The sequence below is a fragment of the Rhinolophus hipposideros genome, assembly GCF_964194185.1.
Source record: "Rhinolophus hipposideros genome assembly, chromosome: 12".
Lineage (NCBI taxonomy): Eukaryota > Metazoa > Chordata > Mammalia > Chiroptera > Rhinolophidae > Rhinolophus > Rhinolophus hipposideros.
In genome coordinates this window covers 835,662-859,592 of record NC_138058.1, presented here as the reverse complement: position 1 = coordinate 859,592, position 23,931 = coordinate 835,662, and the positions used below count along the sequence as shown (strand labels likewise).

General features: G+C 46.6%; 1 protein-coding gene across 2 annotated transcripts in view; it reads right to left on the bottom strand.

The window, feature by feature from the left end:
• The window catches only part of TMEM131 (transmembrane protein 131), a 174,562-nt gene that overhangs the window by 5,516 nt on the left and 145,115 nt on the right, over positions 1-23,931 (bottom strand). Inside the window, exons 32-40 of one of the 2 annotated variants that reach the window (XM_081068933.1) lie at positions 18,489-18,664; positions 15,828-15,955; positions 11,136-11,260; positions 10,790-10,939; positions 4,953-5,118; positions 3,727-3,848; positions 3,530-3,626; positions 2,584-2,681; positions 1,697-1,857 (exon numbers count right to left, since the gene is read on the bottom strand). In XM_081068933.1, the coding sequence (XP_080925059.1) occupies positions 1,697-1,857; positions 2,584-2,681; positions 3,530-3,626; positions 3,727-3,848; positions 4,953-5,118; positions 10,790-10,939; positions 11,136-11,260; positions 15,828-15,955; positions 18,489-18,664 (1,223 nt within the window). The remainder of the gene's footprint in view (positions 1-1,696; positions 1,858-2,583; positions 2,682-3,529; positions 3,627-3,726; positions 3,849-4,952; positions 5,119-10,789; positions 10,940-11,135; positions 11,261-15,827; positions 15,956-18,488; positions 18,665-23,931) is intronic. The other variant, XM_081068932.1, reaches the window with a different exon arrangement.

Here is a 23,931-nt window from a genome sequence, read left to right as displayed (position 1 = left end):
CCTACTCCTTGTGTTTCTTTCTATGTATTAAGTAGATCTGCTACATTTCCTGGTCATGGCAGACTGGCCTTATATAGTAGGTGTCCCACGGGGCCCAGTGTGCAGTCTCCCTGGTCCCGAGTTCCAGGTGTGTCCCTTGTGTGGGTGGTGTGTGCTCTCCTGGTATAGATGAGCCTTGACTGCTGTTGGCACATCGGTGGGATTGACCCTCAGGACAACTGGCTGTGAGGGCTGGATTTGACCACAGTGGACAAGCTGTTGTGTGGGGGCTGACCCCAGAGAAGGAGTTGCTTTACCAGGCGGGGGTGCCAGCCGAATGCACCCTTTGGGTTTGTCACTTGTGGAACTGGTTGGGTGGTGCTCTCTGGGGTCTGAAGCTGACCACAAGATGTGACGGGTCTGGAGCCTCTTGAACCTGCCTTGGGGCCACTAGTAGGAGCTACAAAGTAACCTGTGGTTGGTTGCTGCTTGTGTTGGGCTTGGAGCCCTTGGGAGTAGATTCTGCAAACTGAGGCCAGCTGCCACTTGTGTCCAGCTTGGGACTGTTTGGTGGGCACCTCGATATGAGCAGAGACCATCTGCCACTTGTGCCTGGTTTGTGGCTACTTAATTGAGGCTGTGTTCCAACTCAAGGCTAGCAGCTGCTTAAGCCAGCGTGAGACCCCCGATGGGCGTTACAATGCAAGTTGAGACTAGTCTCCATTTGTGCCGGGCTTAGGGCTTCTTAGCAAGAGGCACCGGGCACACAGAGGCCAGCTGCTGCTTCTTTGGGGTTTGTGGACCTTTGAGAAATTTTAGGAAAGTCTACAGTGCAAACTGAGGCAAGGCTTTTGTGTGGAGGAGCCCCTGCAAGAGGTTCTGTGGTGAGTTGGGTGGGGTCTCAGGGCATCATCAGGGTGGGACAAAGCATGTTAGCCAGGTTAATAAAGAGCTCAGATTTGTCGCCCACCTACGCAGGGTTGGCTGGGTAGGGGGAGAGTTCAACAAAGGCACAATGTCATGAGCCAGCAGCTCTGTCCCTGGAGATAGCTGCCATGAACCTTGGTCCTTCATCCCTCTTCCGAAAGCTATTCAATTTAGTTCGTCCCCGTATGTCCCTGGCGCCTTTAGAGCTGCTGACCCAGAGGTGGAACTCAGAGTGTGTGTGTGAGTGCAGGCCCTTTAAGAGCAGTCTTGGTTTCTAGCAGCCCTCTGTCTCTCTGGGATGCAATCCCTGCTGGTTTGCACAGCCAGGTGTTGTGGGGGTTTCCGGTTCCCGGCACTGGAGTCCAGGGCTGGGGTGCTCAGTGTGGGGTTGGGGGAGCTTCCCTGCCCCACCTACCAGTCTCCATGTGGCTTCTTCTGTATGTGCTTAATTATAGGACTTCTGTTCAGCTAGACTTGAGGTGGTCTCAATGATGGCTATTCTATCTATTTTCTATCTACCTATTTCTATCTAATCTATTTAGTTAATTCTGATGTGGTTGTGGGACCTGGTGAGCACAGTGTTTACCTACTCTGCCATCTTGACTGGAAGCCTCCTCTTCCCCTAAGTTCTGGACTGTAACACTCTAAAGAATACTGATGAGTCAGTCTGGCAGATACAGAGACACAGCAAGTAGACAACAACAGTACTAAGCCACCCCTTCCAAACTGCTACTGCTATTTGTTAATAACTGCCAGTGGCAATAAAGACGAGTGAGCCCAGAGTACTCACTGTGGCCGTGTGGGTGGGAGAGCTGGAACTGGCTGGCCAGGAAGGACTGGGATCCGTCACTGGAGAGTCCCACAAGTACGAAGGGCCACTACTAAACTCATTCCAGCTCCTCTGTGAGGCCTGATTGCATGATCGAGATAATCCAAGTTTGCTGAAAACTTCTGAAAATAAGGACAGAATTATCAAGTCTGTATTTTATTTTGCCGTGCTCACCTAGGAGAGGATGGGGCATTCCCTCAGTGGCACTTATCCGACCTCCGCTCACCTGGAGCCGTCACAACTACTTTGTCAGTTTCCACCACACTGGGGTGGGGCTTGGAGGGTGGGGCCCTGGGGAAGTTCCCCAGAACTCAAGCATACGACACATGGTTTGCATACTTCGTCCCAACCTCTCACTGGGTGACATCAAATGCAAACATCCCTCAACTCTAACATTACGACCACAGCTAATGCTAATGCCTCTAATTCTGGCCAGCAAGGAAAGGTAAGGAGCCCCAGCATAGCCAGGAGTCATCTTTCAGGCACACAATCCTTTCTTGAAGCTCTTAAATGAGTGCTGTGAAGCACACACCGAGCAGGACTCACACAGCAGCGAGCCTGCACCTGTAGGCTGAGAGGGGACCCTTCCCACAGGCTCCTGCTGGCCCCACGCATCCACCCAGCACAGTAAGAACAGACTTGCTTCTCTGAGGTCAGCCCACACATCTTATGTCTACTGGTGCCTGACTGCAAGCACAAAGACATGTATCTTTTAGAAATGTCTGGTCCACAACAATCATGCCGCTTCTCTATCTCAGCATGTTTCTCCCCACACAAAACTAGACATCAACTACCTCCCTTCTTTGGCCACAGGCTTATTAGTTACAGGTCTAGTGTTAAACACTCACCACCGGTTAGGTTAAAAGAATTCCCAAATGCGGAGAATGAATTGAGGGGTGTGAAGTCAGGGCTGCTGGGGTTGCTGACAGGACTCCACAAACCCGAGCTAAAAGTTACAAGAAGGAAATGCAATAAAATGTATGACGGTTAGCAGAAACAGGTCCATTAAGTCCGGCTTCACAAACTGGAGGTACTGCTTCAACTGGGGTTACTCAAACATTAAACATTAAAGACAGAGGGGAGAACTGGGAAATAGCTTCTCTACCATAGAGGGTTAAGGCACAGAGAGTTCCAGAGTGTCTTATCACAGGCCAAGAGACTGTGCAAAGTAAGTTTTACAGTAAAAAGAGCTTTTTTCCTTATGTTTACTTTTCGGTAATGGAAGATTTATTAAACTATTTCAAATCCAGGACTCATTTACTTTTTATTTTTAACGCTGAGCAGGTACAACTGGGTCTCTGCTTCCTGACAGTCTATTATGACTTGTTATCTGGGAAGGTGAAGCGAGGCACTCACACGCCACCATGCCCACCACAGGGGCTCTGGGTCAACAAAGTGGCATGGCCAATAATTTACTATAAATTGTCTACTATTAGCTCAAATTTCCTTCCTCTCAAATACATTTTTGTTCTTGTGTTTCTAATGATCAGATGCCATCCTTTCTTACAGGAAGTCAAAGTAACAGAGAAGGATGAGAACTGATTTAAAACGGGAACACGACTGTCGCTGTGTGCTGGGTGAGGTGTGTGGTATGCGCCTCCTTTCCGTTGTCAGAGGACAACCGGGCTGCCTGCTTCCACCCACAGTCAGGTTCTCCCAGAGGCCTGGACCACTTCTGACAAATGCCAACTTTCATCTACGGAAGAACATGCCTGAAATGTGGGTACGGATGGAGGTGCCAACCCGACCTGAGAAGCCTCTCCACCTCTGCTGGGTTGGAATGGTCTACTGTACCTGTCTGAGCCGTCGCTGTCAACAGGAGTGTGTGAGATGCCAAGGCTGCTGGAAAAATCTGTTTTGTTTGAGGACACTTTAGTGAAGCCATTCCCACCTGTAACAATGGACTCAATCAATCAAAGGCAATCAGGCCCAAGGTAAGCCCACCATGCCCACAGTCCTGCTGGGACAGGCCGTGACAGCAGGCCACTCACCCGGGCTCTTGTCGTACCCGGCCGTGACTGCAGCAAAAGTGGGGTTGCCGTTCTTGCCGGGGAGCGAGGCTGCTTTTGCCAATTTGTGTTTGCTTCCATTTGGATGCTTGGTTTTAGGGTCACTGAAGGAAAAGGGGAACAGAGAACAACTCATTCCTTGTCAGCACTGCCCTTGGAGGCCTGGGGGACACTTGTCTTAGGGCTGTGGCTCCCATATGGTTGAACCCATGCAGCCAGCACCTGCACTGCGGCTGGCCCATGGAAATGCTCTGGACCTCCAACTGTGCAGTCAGATGGGGTAGAGGGAAGGTGGGGGGCGGAGGGTAGGAAAATACAAGGCCACTAAAGAGCCCAGGACTGGAAAGCTGTTTTAGAGGAGCACTAGGAAAGGGGGCCACTAAGCAGTGAACAAGGAGAACGTGAGTGCCTGGCAGGGCACAACACACAAGTGAACCCGTCCTTAGAAAGCCACCTCCCGTCAGCATGGGCTAAGCAGCTCCGGGCAGCCTCCCCCAGCCTCAGCAGCTGCTGCCTCTTCTGGAAAGAGTTCAAAAGCAGGCAGGGACACCTCCTCATGTGCAGAGCAGGGGTGGTGACAGTCCCTAACCCGCCCTTGCTAGGAGGATGAGATGCTGTGACAGCTGTGTGGTGCCGAGAAGAGTGCCAGCATGTGGTCACAGTTGTCACTGCGGTGATCGTACTCTACAAGTCAGATACACACACGTGTGGCTGTGCCCACAGTGAGCAGTGCTGGTTGACGTGTCCCGCCTGGCTGTGGCATGTCACCGTGGCAGCACCGCCGCAGCAGCAGTCCTGTTCCAGACCCTGCCTTGGTAACTGAGCTAAACTGCCGTAAGGTCCAAACAAATGCCATCAACCCCTCCCTGAGCCTCCCAGGACCTCTCCAGTGCACTCCACTTACTGCTGAGTGTGCCGCTGACTCGTGACTGAGAACCTAATTCTAATAAGTCAGATCACGCATTTCCAGTCCATGGGGAAGAGAAGCTAAGGGAAGAAAGGGGTGCTGCTGGGGTCGGGCACCAACATGGAGGCATTTAGGGGGAACTGACCCCAGGTGAAAGGCGGAACAACTGTCAGTGGCAGACACAGGAGGCGAGACAGGACAGCAGTCCGTGGCCACTGAGCGTTTCCGTTCAACGGGAGGCAGCTCCAGGCTTCTGGAGCACTTACCTGTTCAAGGAACAGGAAGCGACCGGGGGGCCTACCTGCTGGAGCTGCTGTTGACGATGCTGCTGTAGCTGCTGCGGGATGTGAGCGGGCAGGGTGCGGCGGGCGGGGACGGAGAGGCGGGCGTCGGCGAGGGCTGGCGTTGTTTTAAGAAAATGTCTGCGTTGAGGGTTTGCAGAGAAAGTTTATAAAGACTATCGGTAGCTGGAAAGTAAAAATAAAAGATCTCATTAATGTGGTATTTCACTCTTCAAAATCAGTTCCTTTTGGTGTTCTACTTGATACCATACAGAACAAAAACCTCTACAGAAAAACAAAACCTTTTATGTGTGTTCTGTTCAAAGGCTTAAAGAAAACTAAGGGAGCAGCTTCTCTCTGCATTACGGGGCCCTCCCGGAATCACCGGCGGGGCCCATTGCTCTGCTGTGTGTGCAAGATCTCCTGGACAAGTCTGGTCTTCTTCCCTGTGTCCTATGTCTCTCAGGGATAGGCAGGGGAAATCACATGTGGGACTGCAAGTCTCTGTGCTTCCACACACGTTCACAACTGTGGCAGGTGCAGAGCCGTGGGCAATACATCCCCAAGTTTGCCACGTAAAACCTTGTGCTCCAGCATCCCTGCTTTACAAGGATACAAACTATTAATATAGTCCTGTTGCCCTTTAGGGTAATGTCTACACAGCTGTTGTAAAAATTTTTTAAAGAAAAAATTCTAGTGTTATGAGATATTTTTTCTGCACTCACTAAACAGAAACACGTGTCAAGATGCACAGTAGGTAAATGCCACGCTCTCCTCCTCCTAGGACCACATCAAAATTACAACTAAATTAGAACTAAGAAAAGAACAAGCCTAACGTGAGTAGAAGGAAGGAACAAGATCAGACCAGAAATAAACAAAATAGAGTCTAAAAAACAATAGAAAAGATCAATAAAACCAAGAGGTAGCTCTCTGAAAAGATAAAACCGTTTTTCCCTGAAAATAAGACCTAGCCGGACCATCAGCTCTAATGCGTCCTTTGAAGCAAAAATTAATGTAAGACCCGGTCTTATTTTAATATAAGACCCGGTATAATATAATATAATATAATATAATATAATATAATATAATATAATATAATATGATGTAATATAATATAATATGATTAATATAACATAACATAATACAAGATCAGGTCTTATATTTTTTGCTCCAAAAGATGCATTAGTGCTCATGGTCCGGCTATGTGTTATTTTCAGGGAAACACGGAATTTATAACCATACTCATCAAGAGAAACTGAGAGAGGACCCAAATAAAAATCAGAAATAAAAGAGAAGGGATGACTGACACCACAAGTGGGATTTCTTCGCGGGATACAAGGTTAGTTCAGTATCTGCAAATAAGTTAACGTGATACACTACATGGACAAAATGAAGGATAAAAAATATATAATAGTATGAACAGATGCAGAAAAAGCAACATCCACTTATGATAAACACTCTAAGGAAAGTGGTTAGAGAGAACATACCTCAACATAATAAAGGCCATCTATGACAAACCCACAGCTAACGTCATACTCAATGGGGCAAAGCTAAAAGCATTCTCCTTAGGATCAGGAACAAAACAAGCATGTCCACTTTCATCACTTTAATTCAACACAGTATCAGAAGTCCTAGCCACAGTAGTCAGATTAGAAAAAGAAATAAAAGGCATCCAAATTGGAAAGGAAGATGTAAAGCTATCATTATTTGCATATGATATGCTATATAGAGAGAACCCTGAAGATTCCACAAAAAAACTATAATGAATTCATTTCAGTTCTAAAAGTAGCAGGATACAAAGTCAATACTCAGAAATCAGTTGCCTTTTTATACACTAATAACAAACTATCAGGAGAAATTAAGAAAACAATCCCATTTATAACAGCATCAAAGAGAGTAAAATACCTAGGAATGAATTTAATAAAATACCTAGAACTGGATGAGATAAAAGATCTGTACTCAGAAAAATACAAGGCATTGAAGAAAGAAAGCGAAGGAGATACAAATAAAGGCTATACCATACTCATGGATAGGAAGAATTAACATCATTAAAATGTCCATACGACCCAAAGCAATCTACAGATTCAATGCAATCCTTATCAAAATACCAGTGGCATTTTTCACAGAAGTAGAACAAACAATCCTAGAATTTATATGGAACCACAAAAGACCCTGAAGAGCCACAGCAATCTTGAGAAAGAAGAACAAAGTTGGAGGTATTACCTCCCTGATATCAAATTACACTACAAGACTATAGAAATTAAAACAGCATAGTGCTAACATTAAAAACAGAGAGATCAATGGAACAGAGAGCCCAGAAATAAACCCATGGTCAATTAATCTATGACAAGGAAGGCAAGAATATGCAATGGGGTAAAGACTGTCTCTTCAATAAATAGTGCTGGGAAAACTGCAAAATACATGCAAAAAAAAAAAAAAAGAAACTGGACTGTTTTTTTACATCACATACAAGAATGTACTCAAAACGGATTAAAGACTTAAATGTAAGATCCAAAACCATAAAACTCCTAGAAGAAAACATGGGCAATAAACTCTTAAACATTGTTCTTAGTAATATTTTTCTGGATATATCTCCTCTTGCAAAGAAAACAAACAAAATAAAGAAATTGTGATGACATCAAATTAAAAAGTTTTTACACAGTGAAGGAAACCATTAACCTGCTAAATGGGAGAAGATATTCACCAATGAGACATCCGAGAAGGGGTTAAAGACGAAATATATAAAGAACTCATACAACTTAACATCAATAAAAGAATCCGATTTAAACATGGGCAGAAGACTTGAACAGACCTTTCTCCAAAGAGGACATACAGATGGCCAATAGACATAAAAAGATGCTCAACATCACTAATTATCAGAGAAATGCAAATAAAAACCACAAAGAGATACCACTTCACACCTGTCAGGATGGCCATCATCAAAAAATCAACAAACAAGTGCTGGCGAGGCTGTGGAGAAAAGGGAACCCTCGGGCACTGTTGGTGAATGCAAACTGGTGCAGCCACTGTGGAAAACAGTATGGAGGGTCCTCAAAAAGTTAAAAATAGAACTACCTTATGACCCAGCAATTCCACTTCTGGGTTTATATCTGAAGAAATCTAAAAACACTATTTCAAAGACATACGAGATCGGACAATTAAGTTCGCGAACTCATCCTAGAAAAAGTGCTACACACCTCACTGCTGAGTATCACTACAGTCATCTTTGAAGTCCTCCCCTTGGGAAGCTATGTACCGATGCCAGTGCCTAGTACATCCTTCAAAGCATTTTGGAACTTTTTTTCTGGAATGGCCATCAGAACTGTTGTATTTTCTGGAATGGCCATCAGAGCTATTGTTGTACTACCTTTGACGTCCTGAATGTCACCAAAATGTCTTTCTTTTAATATTTCCTTTATCTTCGGATAAAGAAAGAAGTCATTGGGGCCCAGATCAGGTGAATAGGGAGGGTGTTCCAATAGTTATTTGTTTACTGGCTAAAAACTCCCTCACAGATAGTGCCATGTGAGCTGGTACAAGAACCATGAATTGTTGGCAAAAAGTTCAGGTCATCTAACTTTTTCATGCAGCCTTTCTAGCACTTCCAAACAGTAAACTTGGTTAACTGTTTGTTCAGTTGGTACAAATTCATAATGAATAATCCCTCTGATTATTAATCAAAAGGTTAGCAACATCGTCGTAGCAAGTTCGCAACCTTAATTGTCAGACGTCATATGCACCCGTGTTCACTGCAGCACTATTTACAATAGCCAAACAATGGAAGCAACCTAAATGTCTATCAATAGACGAATCGATAAAGAAGAAATGGCACATATATACACTGGAATATTACTTGGCCATATAAAAGAATGAAATTTTACCATCTGCAACAACATGGATGGACCTAGAGGGTATTATACTGAGTGAACCAAGCCATACAGAGAAAGATAAATACCACCATATGATTTCATTTATATGTGGAATTTAAAGAACAAAATAAAACAAAAACAAAGTCATTGATACAGAGAACAAACTGATGGTTACCAAGTGGGAGGGGTGTTGGGGGCTGGGTGAAAGGGGAAAGGATTAAAAAATAAAAACTGGCAGTTACAAAACAGTCACCGGGATGGAAAGTACAGTACAAGGAATATAGTCAATAAGGTGGTAATAACTATGTGTGGTATTAGGGGATACCACATTAATCGGGGTACTTATTTCGTAAGGCATACAAATATCGAATCGCTATGTTGTACACCTTAAACTAATATATTGTAGGTCAACTGTAATTTAAAAATTAAAAATTGTAAAAGAGTATTTAAAAAAAAGACATCACCTTGCACGTCCACCACGTGTACCTTGGGACTGGTCCAGCTACCATGATCCAGACGCATAAAAAACGGTGCGGGCTTCTGTGAACTCAGTCTCCATGGGTTCCCATCTTTGAGGCTGCCCACTCACCCAGTTATCCTGGCACACCTACCCAGCGCCACTGCCCTCATTTCTCATCCCTGCCTAGCTCTGTGCATTTCCCGGTCCCCTGCCTACAGAGAGGACAGCCTGCTCTACTCCGATGCCCTTGAGGAGTCTGTTCTCTCACTTCCAGACTGAAGGGGGCTGCCTTGTGATTCTCTCCTCTCCCATACCAGCGGCTTCTCCCCAGACCCCAGGTCTCAGGGCCTAGGTAAGGCTACCCGTCCTTGACTGCTGACACCACCACGCCCCAGCTTGAGAGCCACCTGTATCTGCCTCAAGAGTTGTCTCTGACCGTCCACGTTGCCCCCACCCACTCTCACTCCTGATGTGGCCAACCCCTTCCCTCATCTGCTCTGCTGTTTGCTGACCTGACACCCAAGCTCAGGCCCATCCTAAACGCCTGTCTGAGCCCTGCTCAATCTCTCCACCCCTGGCCCTCCGTGCAAGCCCCCCAGCAGTGTGCCTACCTGACACCACAGCTACACGGTTGGGCCATTATTTATATGAGGGTCTTGACACTTCCCTTGCCACCTCGTGTACGGCACCTTCTCTGACCTCCCCACATCCCCACAAGTGACCCATCCCCCTCATGGACTGCCCACACCTGTGGCCAACACAGGAATTTCTAAGTCCTTTGCTTCCATCCACCTTAATGAGGCTTCAATTACTCATCTTCATGTAAATCCCCTCACCGCAGAGAATCCTGTTGTGAAACCTTGATTTTACCTTTGGTGCAAACAGGCCAAATATGCGTAAGTCTAACAGTGCAGTGCGTGCAGGCCAGCCAGTCCCAAGGTGGCCCCCTCTGCATCCCGAGTCCTGCCCTCAGCCCGCTGGCTCCCTGCACTCATCTCTGTTGTCTTCTCTTGGGCGAGGACCTCTACCTTACTTTACTAGACTGTGCTGCTATCATGATTTACTGCAGGTGAAATCCAAAAAACAAGGTCAAGAAGCAAGTGAGGAGAAAATAATGAAACCTTTGTGTAGGTAGTTTATGGAAGAGATGTGGGGAAGTTGAGAGTAAGTTGATGTTTATAGAAACAGCTATACGGTAAGGGTAAGGAGCGAGGCAGGTAAGGGTTACGTTCTGGATGATCCCTTGCTCCAAACAGGCTTTCCCATTGGGGACCCTGGGCAGTGGAGTGCTGGGGCACCAGCGTCCGGGCACCCAAAGCCGCGCTGTGAATCGTTGCTGTTTCTCTGGTGTACACTCTCACTACAGCCAAATACACTCCAACAGTTCAACAACGGGCAGCGCGGTTAACAATGGGCTTTTGCTGATAGTACAAGCTGGCTCCAGCAAGCCAGATACTGAGTCTCCTTTGAAAGCAAGATGTTCCTGCAGAGCTATCCTGCCCGGCGTGGCCCCAGTGCCCACACTTACAGCTGCCGGGTCTGTGGACCGGCACCGAGTCCCACTCTGGCGGTGGGGAGTCTTTTTCACCCTCGGAGCTGCTGGTGTTGCCTAGTTCTTGACTTCCTGGGAGGAACTTGGCTAGGGCAGGCGGCCTGGTCTCCACTAACTTATGTGGCCCTGCACAGAACCAGAAAAGGAAGTTGTTAACGGGGTAGTTCCCTTCTTCAGGTTGCTTCAGGGGACCTTCCACCGAGGACGGGAAGACGGCTGCAGCGTTTACATGAGTAACCATGACTGACGACTGGTAAATGACAAACTAACAATGCCGATATAACCAATCATGGCAGCATCTGTAGGACCAAGAAGAAAGTACCTTTTGTCTTCTGGGAACCCCGTGGTTTGGAGCTGCTCGTCAACGCAGTTGGGAGAGGGATCTTGGTTGGGAGGTTTCTCCGTGGTTTACTTTCCAGTGGGGATGGGTACTGCAGCTCTAAACAACTGAAAGACAAGCACAGAGGGAAATTCAAGTTCAAGCCCTTTTTTGGGAGCAGAGAGTAGGGGCACTGGCCGTGCCTCAATTTCAGCTTTGTGTCTTCCTAAGCTGGCTTCCCCAGGCATTCCTAGCCTGTCCTGACTCCGCACCGGCTGAGGCTCCGCCTGGCAGGAGCAGACAACAAATGTGGCCAGAGCACCTGTCCATGTAGCGTGCAGGGCCGGCAGCACACAGCCGCCCTTTGGGATTCAGACCACTGGTGGGCTTCTCGAATACAGAGATGCCAAAGATCTCAGGCTTACCAACGTCAAGGTTCTGCTAACATACTTTTGTCATAGAAACTAGGGTCCAAACCAGGCTCAGTTTCTGGGTTACCTATAAAAATCCACTACAGAGCAGGACTGCAGCACTTGTCCAGGGTGAGTGGGGATAGATGAACATTACTTTTTATTCCGGAACCCATGGTTATCCCTAGGCAAAAATTTATATATTACTGTTATTATTTATTTTGAGAAGATTCAGCAGTCAGCTTAACATCATACATATGTGTAACTAGGATAATTAATCAGCTCTGAACTTCCTGTCAGCTGAGATTGGAGGTGTGCTGTGCTGCTTGAAGCTTCCATTGCCTGAGGAAGAAAATATTAAAGTCTGCTGGGAGAGAAGCCCTCCCCCGGAGAAATGGGCCAGGCAGGTGGCCCAAGTAAGGCAGCATGTCCGCAATGGGGCTACACTGGCCACATGGACCTTCTTCACCAAGTGCTTCTGTAATGCACTGCTGTACATCTCAGGAGCTAAGTGAAGTTGATCCAGGAAGGGCATTTTCTCAGAACCCTGGACCCTTCCGAGAATTCTCCTAAAAATCATCAGTGACAACCATGTTCATGGCGAGGGCTGGAAGGCTGTCAATTCAAGGCTCAGCTGACAGCTTGCTTTTCATGAAAAATCTGACGTGGATGTTTAAGATGATGTGTGTCTGGCATTTTCCACCTTAGTGCACTTCCTGTCCCCAACCCTCTAACACCCCATTCAGGCTTCCCAGCCCCATCCTTCACGTTCTTTATGTACCCCACCATCATCCTGCTGTTGTCACCCCAAGTTCTCACTCCTAGAAGGCGACTAATTCACACCAGATTTCAAAGGTCAGAGTAGTTCAAACTTTCCAGATCCAATGACACCTAGCCCACCACTTTCCCCAAAAGCAGATCATAGAACAACACGGAAAGTATGATCTCATAAACAGTAAATGTATTTGAACAGAGACTATATACAAACATTTTATAAAGTAGTAGGTCAAAAATCATTTTGTTTTTATTCTTGTGTTTCTCTATATTTCACAAATTTTCTATCATGAATAGGCATTATATTTGGAATTAGTAGAAGGGCTAAGCAAAAATCCAAAGGATCTTGGTTTAACCCAAATAAGAACTTTAAGGCAGGATAACAAACTGATATGAAAAAAATCCACTATTTGTGGGTGAGACTCTTAATGCTACAGGTTTATAAATCTTTCTTCCTTCTCCCACTTCTGACGGACAGGGTTATTTAAAAACTCCATTTTTATAAAAAACACAAGAACTCCCATGATACAGACACTCAGCCCTCTGGTGGTGGTGGGTGAGTTATTTTTAAGTCATTTGTAAGTGTCGAGGCTAGGGGCTGTCTGTTTATACAAAGCTTAACTCTGGGCCACTGTAAGATGAATTAGTTTTTAAGAAAAAGGGTGCCAGACAACTATTTTATTTTTGCTGATTCATACCTTCCTAAATTAAGCCAAATAATCTCTATTGAGAAACCTGTTTTAAGGCTTCTGAAGAAATGGATAAGAGCCGACTTAAGTGATTCTTTCTAAAAGGGAAACCCAGAAAGGTCCTTTAGATGCTTTATTTGGATTCAGGTACGACCCGCTAGAGGCCCTTCCGGGGCAGCAGGAGGCCAAGAGCTGAGGACCAGGCCAGGGCATTTCCTGTGCGGAGGGGTCTGGAGGAAGTGTGTAGTGTGGCGCCCATGGTCAAGCTGGGGCTGCTGTACCAGCAGATTCTTAGAGCACAATTATCTAGTAAACATTCTGCTTACTTTAGATTACCACATCTAAGTTAGAAAAATGTAAAATGGTGATAAACAGAAAACAAAAGGACCAACAGACAGCTGGTGTCCTAAGCCAGGGCTTCCTGGGGCCTCCGCTGGCTGTGAGCAAGTCCTAACTGTCACTCCTTGTCCCGACACACCATCCAGCCTTCTGGAGGCCCACAGGCTCATGCCTGTGCTAAAGCGGGGAGAATGGACAGAGCTGATCTCCGCTGTGGCAGCCCCGTGCTCCACACTCCGAGGAAGTGATTTCTGTGAAGTCTTTTCTTGGGAGACTGACAGGAGGGCTGCACGGAGGGAGATAAGGTGTCCCTTGGCTTTATCACCAGTGACTTACAGGAAAATGAATGCTTCAGCATTTAAGGGTTTGGGTCTTCTGGCCTCATGATGATATAACATAACATGCCAATACTGATAATATTTAAAAACTAATTTTTGATAAAGCAAATGTGAATTGAGCCCACAGGTTTAATGAATATTAGAAGATCAGCTTTTTGGCTAACTGATAAAAAGATAAAAATTTATTCCCAGTCAGATAAAGCTTCCAAAAGAAAGTGATAGTATAATGATATCTCTTTTTAAACGTGCAGATTTTTTCTTCAGATATGTGACGTCATATAGTAACACACTGAAAGCACTTCTTGTTAGGTGACAGGCATTTCAAGTGTCACTAATGCCAGGACCAGCAGTGCCTGTACCTGAATGACAGCACAAGGCATTTACCATCCTAACTCAGTGTAGACAGGGAATGGCTTTATTCAGACAGGCCATCTTGCTGGTTATTAAAAAACAAACAAACAAAAAAAGATCTCTATTTGTTTAACTCTGTATTTGATTGAAATACTAATGAATTCTGACTCAATACTTTTATCTTTACCCGTGAATTCAGAAAAACACAAGATCTGTGAGTTTAAGAGGTTACATAATGGAAGTTAGAAGACTAAGGTTACGTATGGAGTTCTCCAGTTATAAAGACAATTTAGAGCATATTGCTTGAACTGTTTTCTGGTAACGACATATCAAGAGAGCATGAGTTGTCACTGTAACTGTCCTTTGAACCAGTGGGAGAACTGGCCACTCTAGCTTGAGGTTTACCAGAGAACTAAAACCCTGGCAAGCTTAGTGGCACTCCAGTGAAGTCTTCTATAAACTTTAAAAAATCAAATCTATTGGTCACCTTGTTAAATAAAAACTCAGAACACAACAGAAGTCAGTGAAAGATGGGTGAGGGTGAGATTAACATGTAGTAGCTGTTTTGAAAATATCATGTCCCAGGTACTGAGTTCACGCATCGAGGCTAATAAACAAAGCAGATTTGGTGAAAGTCACTTGTGGAATGGTTTTGGTGAAATAATTCTTAGAAGCTTGGTTTTTAAAGTTATGATCATGAAAATTATCGCAGGATGGTTTATTCGCATAAGATCTCTATGTAAAAACTAGGGTTTTTCATAATTTGGATTTTTAGCCTCATTTATTTTAAAATACCTGACTAACCATTTAAGCCTGAAAGAAGCCTAGAAGGAGAATTCGTCGCTGCTAGCGAGATTTATTCTCGACTTGGGATGTCAGAATATCAGCACCATTTAGTGTCTCAGGTTGATTTCTTTCAGGAGCATTCCAAGGTGTCAACCGTGACTCCACGTGACATTCCTTCTAACTGGGTCAGATTGTTCTCAAAAAATTGTGGGACTGGGTCACTCAAACCAACAATTTGCACAAAAGAGTAAATTTTAGTCACTGCATTACTAATCACTGCCATACTCTGTGTTATTTCTAAGTTCAGGGACAAGGTGAACTTTCACTGCAGTAATCACTAACTTCTTACTAGTGTTTGGTTCTACAGAACGGACTGGCTCTACTTGATTGTAAGCAGATAGTCTAGGTTACAAGCGCTTTTGCAAAGCTCAAGTAAGAGTCCCAGAAAATAAGAGTTCTAAGGCCAATTCTAATGATCACAAACATGCTGTCTTCCTTTATTACTTCATACCTAATTCCTGTGACCTCCTGGGCCGATGCCTGGGATGGACTATTTCACGGCAGACTTGGCTGATGGGTAACACCAGCCTTGACTACTTAAGCACAGATTCTTCCAAATTGATGGCCCAGAATCCTGGGGGCAGCTGCGGCTCTGGGCCTATGAGCAGGGTCAGAGCGGTCTGAGCTTTGTTCTGCTCCTGTGACAAAACCATCGCAGTTGCCCCTTGTGCAGACATGAAATAGCTCCCTGCCTGGGGATGAACAACCAACCCGAATAGTCCTCCTACATTTTCACAAGATGTCACCTCTGCCATTTACGTGCCCGACGTCAGATGCACACGGCTGGCCCTCATTGCTGGACAGCAGGCATCAGAAAAACCCAAGAGGAACGTGCTGTAATACAGGGCTTTGGCTGCAAACCCCCAAGACCAAGCAAACAAAACCACTGCCCAGTTTCCACCGGTTAACGCCTTTACACACCTCATTTCTCTCACTTCTTTTTCTCACCTGGGTTTCACATCTGTTGGGATTTCTTTCTTAACATTCAAGAGTTTTTTGCTTTTTTGCTTCACTTGAGACATTTCATTTTCTTGTTTTTCGGGCATGGCTTGTCTTCCCTTTTGCTTTTCTGTCTCCTGTAAAAAATGTACACTTAATTGCTGGGAAGGAGTAATAAAAATGACCGATACAGTCCTATCTGAAGACAGAGACACAAAACCAAACATGCAGCAGATATACAGCCATACATACGAACATAAGCTGCTTTCTCCAAATCTATCCGAACTATTACGGTTCTGTCAATTTTTTAGCCTTTGACTTATTCTAATGGTGTTTTGTGAGTCTGAGTTATAAAGAGTGTCACTTTAACTTGTACCCACATTCGCGGCTCCTTATTTTTAAGTCTTTTTACAGGAAAAGTCCAGTTGGGACACAACATCAAGTTACACACTGGCAACACCCCTGATCTAGAGCATAAGGGCACCCCACGCCGAGGGCACAGTGCTGACTGCTGAGCTGTCTCTCCTGGCTCGACTGTGGGCTGCACGGACAGGCGCCCGACGCTGCATCTGACAGCTGTGCTGCTCCCCTGGTGGCCAACCGCTGTGTCTGGTGCACGGCCGGCAGGCACAGAGGCCGCATGCGGGCGTCTTCAGTCATCTGACACGGCAGCGGCCGGCGGCCGAGCACGGGCCAGCGGCCTGTCTCTGGGATGGGGCATATGTCCATGCAGGTACTGGTGGGCCTACCTGGGGCGTGCCAGCTGGAGCGGTGTCCTGCTCGTGAGCTGTGGGGCCACATACATGACAGACTGGGACGAAAACCACTGCTTCCCCCATCGGATCGTCTGAGCAGCTGCATTCAAGGATGCACTGAGGCCAACCAGGGGCCCAGGAGGGGGATGTGCCCCGCGCAAGGGACAGCGTGGGTGACGGGGAGTCAGCATCGGCCCCATAGTGCCCAGCTCCAGGATGGCGTCGAGGCTGCCTGGACTTTGCAGGCCACACCCAGTCCGCCTACTGACTATCGGGAGCAAATAACCAGAGAAAGGACCAGAATACCCTCTTGCCCACACACTTGTGAGACTGTTTTCAGTCATCCCAGAAGCACTTCCTAAGCACCTGACTCATCAAGAACTCTGCAGACCATGAGCTCGAGGACAATCCCCTAGTCTTTTGTCCCCTGCTATTTGGCAGCACAAGGCCTGGCACTCGGGTGCTCAGTACGTATTTGTAGAATGAATGGGTAGAACAGGGTTTGAAGAGACACACAAGAGAAAATGACCTGTCACGTCTGTCATTTAGTGGGGAAGATAATATACACAACTGGTCAATAGGCCAATGACAAAGAAATCAGAGCAGGCGAAGCTTCTGGAAGGGCGGTGAGGAGGGGGACAGACACCGAGCAGCCGGGAGGTGGCATGGAGGCTGTGAGGTCGGAGCTGTGTGTGTGTAAGGACGCAAACGACAGGGGAGCAGGGAGAAGAGGAGGAGGGGAACAACAGGTAAGAATTAGGGAGCCCACCTACAGAGACAAGGTTGCCAGAGGGGCATCAGGAGTGGTCAGGAAAGAGGCTGGAGAGTCAGAAAAGGAAGGAAGGGAAGGTGTGAAGAAGTGTGTGCTGAAAATGCCTCCTGAGTGCTTATTTCTGTCACTGACACTGTCGGGATTCCACTCAAAGACGAGCAGATGGCACTCAGCTTCTCTGAAGTCATCTGGTCAAAGGGTATCAAGTATAGAACCCCAATACTAGCCACCATGTGGACCGAGGGGCACAGAGCACCATCCCAAATGTGAAGGATGCAAAGGGAAAAAAAAAAGGCAGGCGACCCAAAATAGTTATGTATAAATTTTACTCTAAAAATTAGTATATGCAGATGACTCTGTTGGATGGCTTTAGGAAACGATTCCTCAGGCCACTAGATTAAAAGTGAAAAAGAAATTCTGGTCTACTGTATTAAAGGCTACGTTAGGATCATTTTAAGTTTGAAACATAGTTATCTAAAAATAAAAATGCCAGAACAGACATACGCCTTTCCCTTCCGCATGCACCTTATAACGCAGCCTCTCAGAGCTGCCCCAGTGGTGCTACAACCTGCACTCCCCAAGGCCGCCAGGACCAGGCGCTCTGACAAGGGCGCCTGATGCTGACGAGCATGCCCAGGGCTGAGGGCTGAGGCAGCTTTCTTGGTGTGCTGGCCTGTGTCCCCAGTTCTGGGGGCCTGCTAAAGCTGAGGGTTGTTACCTTCCAGGACCGTCAGTGCTCTACTTGTGTGGGGAATGACCTGCCACCAAAGCCCCCTGTGCCAGCAGTGATATGACAGGAAAAGTCCAATCTAATTAAAATGGCATAATTCCTTCACTTCTTCTTGGACTCTTAAAATCTGAACCATATTTCATGAGCCAGAGTCGTTACTATCCCAGATAGTCCCTCACTTTTAAGAGCATTTCCAATGGCTATCTTTATTCATATGCTCCCCACTGTACTCCCCTGGGGGACATGAAGACATTCATCCCCAGAGCTGTGACTGCTTTCTGCAGGACAGCGACTGGGCAGGCACGTCTGCACACACTGGGAGCTAGGCCTCAGAACCCACGCACATACAGTGTAAATGTTCAGGTGTACTGGCAGACCATGGTGGCGACAGGGTCTGCGGGAAGGCGTCCTACCTCCCTGAGGAGGGGCTCTGTGTCTGGGTTCGAGGTCTCTGTGGTGGTGGACGAGCTGTCATCGTCAGCCAAGGGGTCTTTCAGCTCATCCTCCTGTGGCTTTCCCTTTCCCTTCCTCTCCTTCTCCTCGTGCTTCTTAGGTGGTTTAACCTTGCGCTGAAGAGGCTTTCCTTTCCCTGGGGATGAAAGTCAAAGTATTTTTAAACAGCTTAGAAAACATTGCCTTTAAAACCTTTTGGGAAGAGGCTGTACTCTTTCTGATTAATAAAGCTTTCTTTCTCTACTTGATTCCTTCTTAAGTAAAGCTTTCCAAACCACGTGTGACTTTTTGATTAGAATATCTCACAAAATGAACTTTATTGAGGTCTAATTTTTGTCTGGTAAGATACACCCATTTTAAGTGTACAGTTCAGTGAGTTTTCGCCAACTCAGTAGTTTTGACAAATCAGTATGTCTGTCTCAGAACACGGTTCTATACCACAGAGGGTGATGTGGCTTTGAAAAGTCACTGGAGTGAAAACAACAAATCCTTTCGTATCTGTCTGGAGATGGAAGCATGTGGATGACCAGGACGAGCTGCCCACGAGTCACTTGGGTGCTAAGAGCCCCGGTGGCAGAGCCATGCTGGCTGAGTCCAAATCCTGGCTCTCCCCTCACCAGCTGGGTGACCTTGGCCTTTCCTTTGTTGGCCAGGGGAGGCCAGGGCATAGATACCATGTGATGCTACACATGGAGAGTACAACATGGCTAGAGAAAGCCCACTGTTTTACAAGATGTGTGTACTCCCAAGGCAAGAAACTAACCCACAAGCGATCTGAGTGCCGCTGTCTCCCAGGCACTGCCCCGCGTCCCGGGACACAGCGGGGAGGACCAACGGCACAGCGCGTGTCCTCGCGGAGCTGACATTCTTGCGGGACCTCACAGTGGCAGAAAATCCTGACTCCAGAGCTTGGCCTGCACCTGCAAAACCACCAGACGGGCTGGGGAGAGCCACAGGTGGACCCATGCTGCAGAGACCCTGCCTAAACATGTCCTGCCGACAGTGGAGACTTCATACAGCTTATTTAAATGCTGACTGTTCTGTGGCTGCTGTGCACGAGCGCCTGAGACTCACACTTGGCATCTAGAACAAACACGGCTGGCAAATGATGGCCCACTGGCCATATCGGACCCTGTGGTCTGGCCTGCATGGCTGTGACCTGACAGCGATTTTTATACTTTCAAGTGGTTGAAAAAAGAAACAAAGAAGAATGTGTGACGGAGACAGTGTGTGGCACATCAAGCCTCAAATATTCACTATCTGGCCCTTGACAGAACAGTTTGCGGAGCCTGATCTAGAAACAGAGGTGAGGCTCAGACTGAGTTTCAGGAATGTCATTTCACCATTTCCTTTCACGCTGATTCCAGGAGGTGCTAGATTTGAAACCATTAACTGGGATGTTAAGTCTCAAAAACTAAGAAGCTCTGTCCGAGCAGAAAGCTGGCTAGCTGCTCACCTGTCAGCGCTGGCCCAGCCCGAAGGCCGCGGCCCCCTTCTCCCCACAGCAGGAGGCTGCCCTGCTCTGGCCCATGGACCCCAGGACTTCTCCAGTTCTGTGAGTCTGAGTGGATGCTGAGCGTCCTTCAGTCTTCTCGGCACGACCGAGACCAATCTGGCGTGCCACGAATGGCCCACAGCCATTAAACACGTTTATCAGACTAGGTTCACTGGGTGACGGGCACTTTCTGTACAAATGATCTGACTTAAAACAGCCTGAAAACAGGAAAGGGCTGAAAGTGTGTTTTTCTTTTTTCTTTTTTCTTCTTTTACTGCACTCAAACATTGAAGCCATGGATACACAAAGGAGGAAAAAGAAACACTTAATAAACCACCGGTTAAGTTGAAAACTTGGGTACCAACTGATTTCATGAAAGACTTGTTCCACGTTGTCCCTCCAAGGGCCCATTTTCATTAACTTAAGCTGCTGCCCTTCGACCGTTGCCCTGGCCCCTCAATGACTGTGACTGAAAAGGTGAGCAATGACCCCTAAGGTGCCAGTGCCAGCGACTCTGGCACTCCTCCCTGTCCAGCCTCCGTCCTGGACATCACAGAACGGGCCCCGCCAACCCCAAACCACCACCCGCGTGTGGCACCAGCCCTTCTGATGTTTCTACTGGCTTCCCCTAGAGATCTGCCCTTCGAACTTCTCTTTTCCCTCTATATTCTCCCTGGAGGCTCACTTTCATTAATCAAAGAAAATAGTAAGAAAAAAAACGTGCACGTCTTACTTATATTTAAAAGCACAGAGCCCCAGGAAGTCACCGCGACCCAGCGGTGGCCTGTTCATGGGGTGCACACTGACCCTTGCCAAACATGTTTATCTTTTACAACCATCAAGTGTTGTTTATTCTAAAAAAGCTAAACACACTTTCTCTCATGCAAATAACAGGCCCATTTGGCCTGAAAGCCACCCTCCCAAGCTCTATTCCCAAGCTCTATTCTTCTCAACTTGCCAAGGACTGCATCTCTCATTCTAACACCCTGAGAAAGGGGGGAGATTTACAAATATCCACCTCACAGGTGACCACTGCTAGAGCCCACTCACTCACTAAGAGAACAGGGCACAGTGCACGCAAGTGGACAATGGCCTTCTGGCAGATTCTTCCGACAAAGATGGACACTCCAGGTACAATTATTCCACGACAGGCTGCACTGAGTCAGCATACTGTAATTACAAATCGCGTTCTTAGGGCATTTAGGCAATTCCCATTTCTCACTATCCTAAAACATGATGTATGTGAGATTATTCCTGATACTAAATGTTCAGATGTGACCCCACAGGTTCAAAGCATGTGCGCATTATTTTATTTTTATAGCTTTTGACATACTTCAGAAAACTTGCTGCTTTCCACAATCTAAGAACACACAAACTTCTCTTTAACATAACTAGCACTGAGAATTATTTTCTGTACATAATCCACAGATCCTAGGCTACTAATGCTTTTAGGAAGATGTAATCTGCCTAAAGAGTGAACTGTCATTTGACAGGCTCACTGCTAATCACCAACCCATCTAGCACAGCACATGAAAGACATGACGACTATAATCAGCTGGGACGGTGACATGCGGTCAGCCAGTGCTCATGAGACGAGCTCTCTTGCCCTATGTCCTTCCTCGAGTGGGTAAGAGATCTGGTGTCCCTGTGCGTGCCTCCCCGCCAAGGAGGTGCTAGATTTGAAACCATTAACTGGGATGTTAAGGTTGGCCGTTCTCATCTATTCATAGGGCTCGCCGGAAAAGCAAACCTGGGGTGCCTTCTGAAGCCCCAACCCTCCATCTCATGCTCTCTCCCACCGTCTCCAAATACACAAGTTCTGATTAGAGAGAAGCACAAAGCCTCACTGGGATTGTCAGCACCTGAGCTGTACCCCGGGCAGGAAGGTGGTAGAGAGGTTATGGGTGCCTGCCTGGTGACTATGTGTTATGACTGCTCCGTGGGTGTCCTTCCGTGGCAGGAGACGTGGGAGAAACAAAGGAGAGAATGCAGGGACCAAAACCCACTCACACTGCTCACACCTGATAATTATGCGTCAAGACTCAAACGGCCAATATTCAACAACCCAGCCCACCTTGGAGAGGGAGTACTTCTTCCGCAGCTACTTTGTCTTGGAGAGAAGACAGGTTGCACCTCTCCTCAGAGCCACGTGTGCAGGGGGCTGCTATGCCTGCTCTGAAAAATGGGCAGAATGCAACAGTGTTTTCATTGCCTTAAAGCCTAACTAAGTATGTTTTTCCTAATAACTGAGTAGATTCGTGGATTCAAAACTCTTCACTGACAGAAACTACTTGTCCCGACTTCCAGGGCACCGTGGGGCTGATCTCAGTGTGCCCAAGAACATAATGCAGGCTGCTGAGTATCTATGACCGAGTTCCCCCTGTGCGGTGTAAGGGTCCAGCATCCCCACTGACCGGGATGCTTGGACCCCTACCAGATAACCCAACTGTGACCTGAGTCATCACAGATGCGTGTGGGTGGGCTGAGGGCACACCTCAGAGGCCGCACAGATGAGGAGTGACAACTAATCGATAGGGCCAGAATAAAGCATCTGTGTGGACAACCCTTTTGCATTCTCTGTAACACACACAAAGCCCAACGTCAGCCACGGTGCTCCATTCAAGCCCGAGTTCAAGGGCAGCAAAGTCTGCCTTGTCATGTATGAGAACTGTAACAGTGCTTTCCTTTGGGCTTAGCTGCCTGGGAATCTGCAGCTCAATTTAACACTGAATGGTAACAACTAACCTTATTCCAGGTTTCTGTTGAGATAGCACCATAATTAGAAACAGATAAAACATCAAAAATTACTTCTTATCCTTTACTCACTGTGTCATATGTGCTTTAATAATTTACACCACTTCCAATCGTTTAAAAAGTAGGGAAAGTATGAAATATAAATTAAAAAATATCTTTCGGGGCCGGCCCGGTGGCTCAGGCGGTTAGAGCTCCGTGCTCCTAACTCTGAAGGCTGCCGGTTCGATTCCCACATGGGCCAGTGGGCTCTCAACCACAAGGTTGCCAGTTCAACTCCTCGAGTCCCGCAAGGGATGGTGGGCTGCGCCCCCTGCAACTAAGATTGAACACGGCACCTTGAGCTGAGCTGCCTCCCGGATGGCTCAGTTGGTTGGAGCGCGTCCTCTCAACCACAAGGTTGCCAATTTGACTCCCACAAGGGATGGTGGGCTGCGCCCCCTGCAACAAGCAACAGCAACTGGACCTGGAGCTGAGCTGCGCCCTCCACAACTAGGACTGACAGGACAACAACTTGACTTGGAAAAAAGTCCTGGAAGTACACACTGTTCCCCAATAAAGTCCTGTTCCCCTTCCCCAATAAAAAAAATCTTTAAAAAAAAGAAAAAATGAAGAATGTAAAAAGAGACAAAGAAGGACATCACATAATGATAAAGGGGCCAATCCAAGAAGAGGACCTAACAATCATGCACCCAACATGCTATGCACCCAACAGAGAAGTACCTAAATATATAAGGCAATTATTAATGGACATAAAGGAAGCAATCTACAGTAATACAATAGTAGGGGACTTCAATACCCCTCTCACGTCAGTGGATACGTCATCCTGACATAAAACTAGTAAGGAAATAATAGCCTTAAATGACCCATTATACGAGATTGACTGAATAGACATTTGTAGAACATTTCATCCCAAAACTACAGAATACTTATTTTTTTTTAAGTGCACATGAAACACTCTCCAGGATAGACCACATATTAGACCACAAAAATAAGCCTCAATAAATTCAAGAAGATTAAAATCATAAGAAGAATGTTAACCAAAAATAGCATGAAACTAGAAATCAACTACAAAATGAAAACTGGAAAACACACAAATATGTGGAGACTAAACAACATATTACTAAACAACCAATGGATCAAAACGAATATCAAAC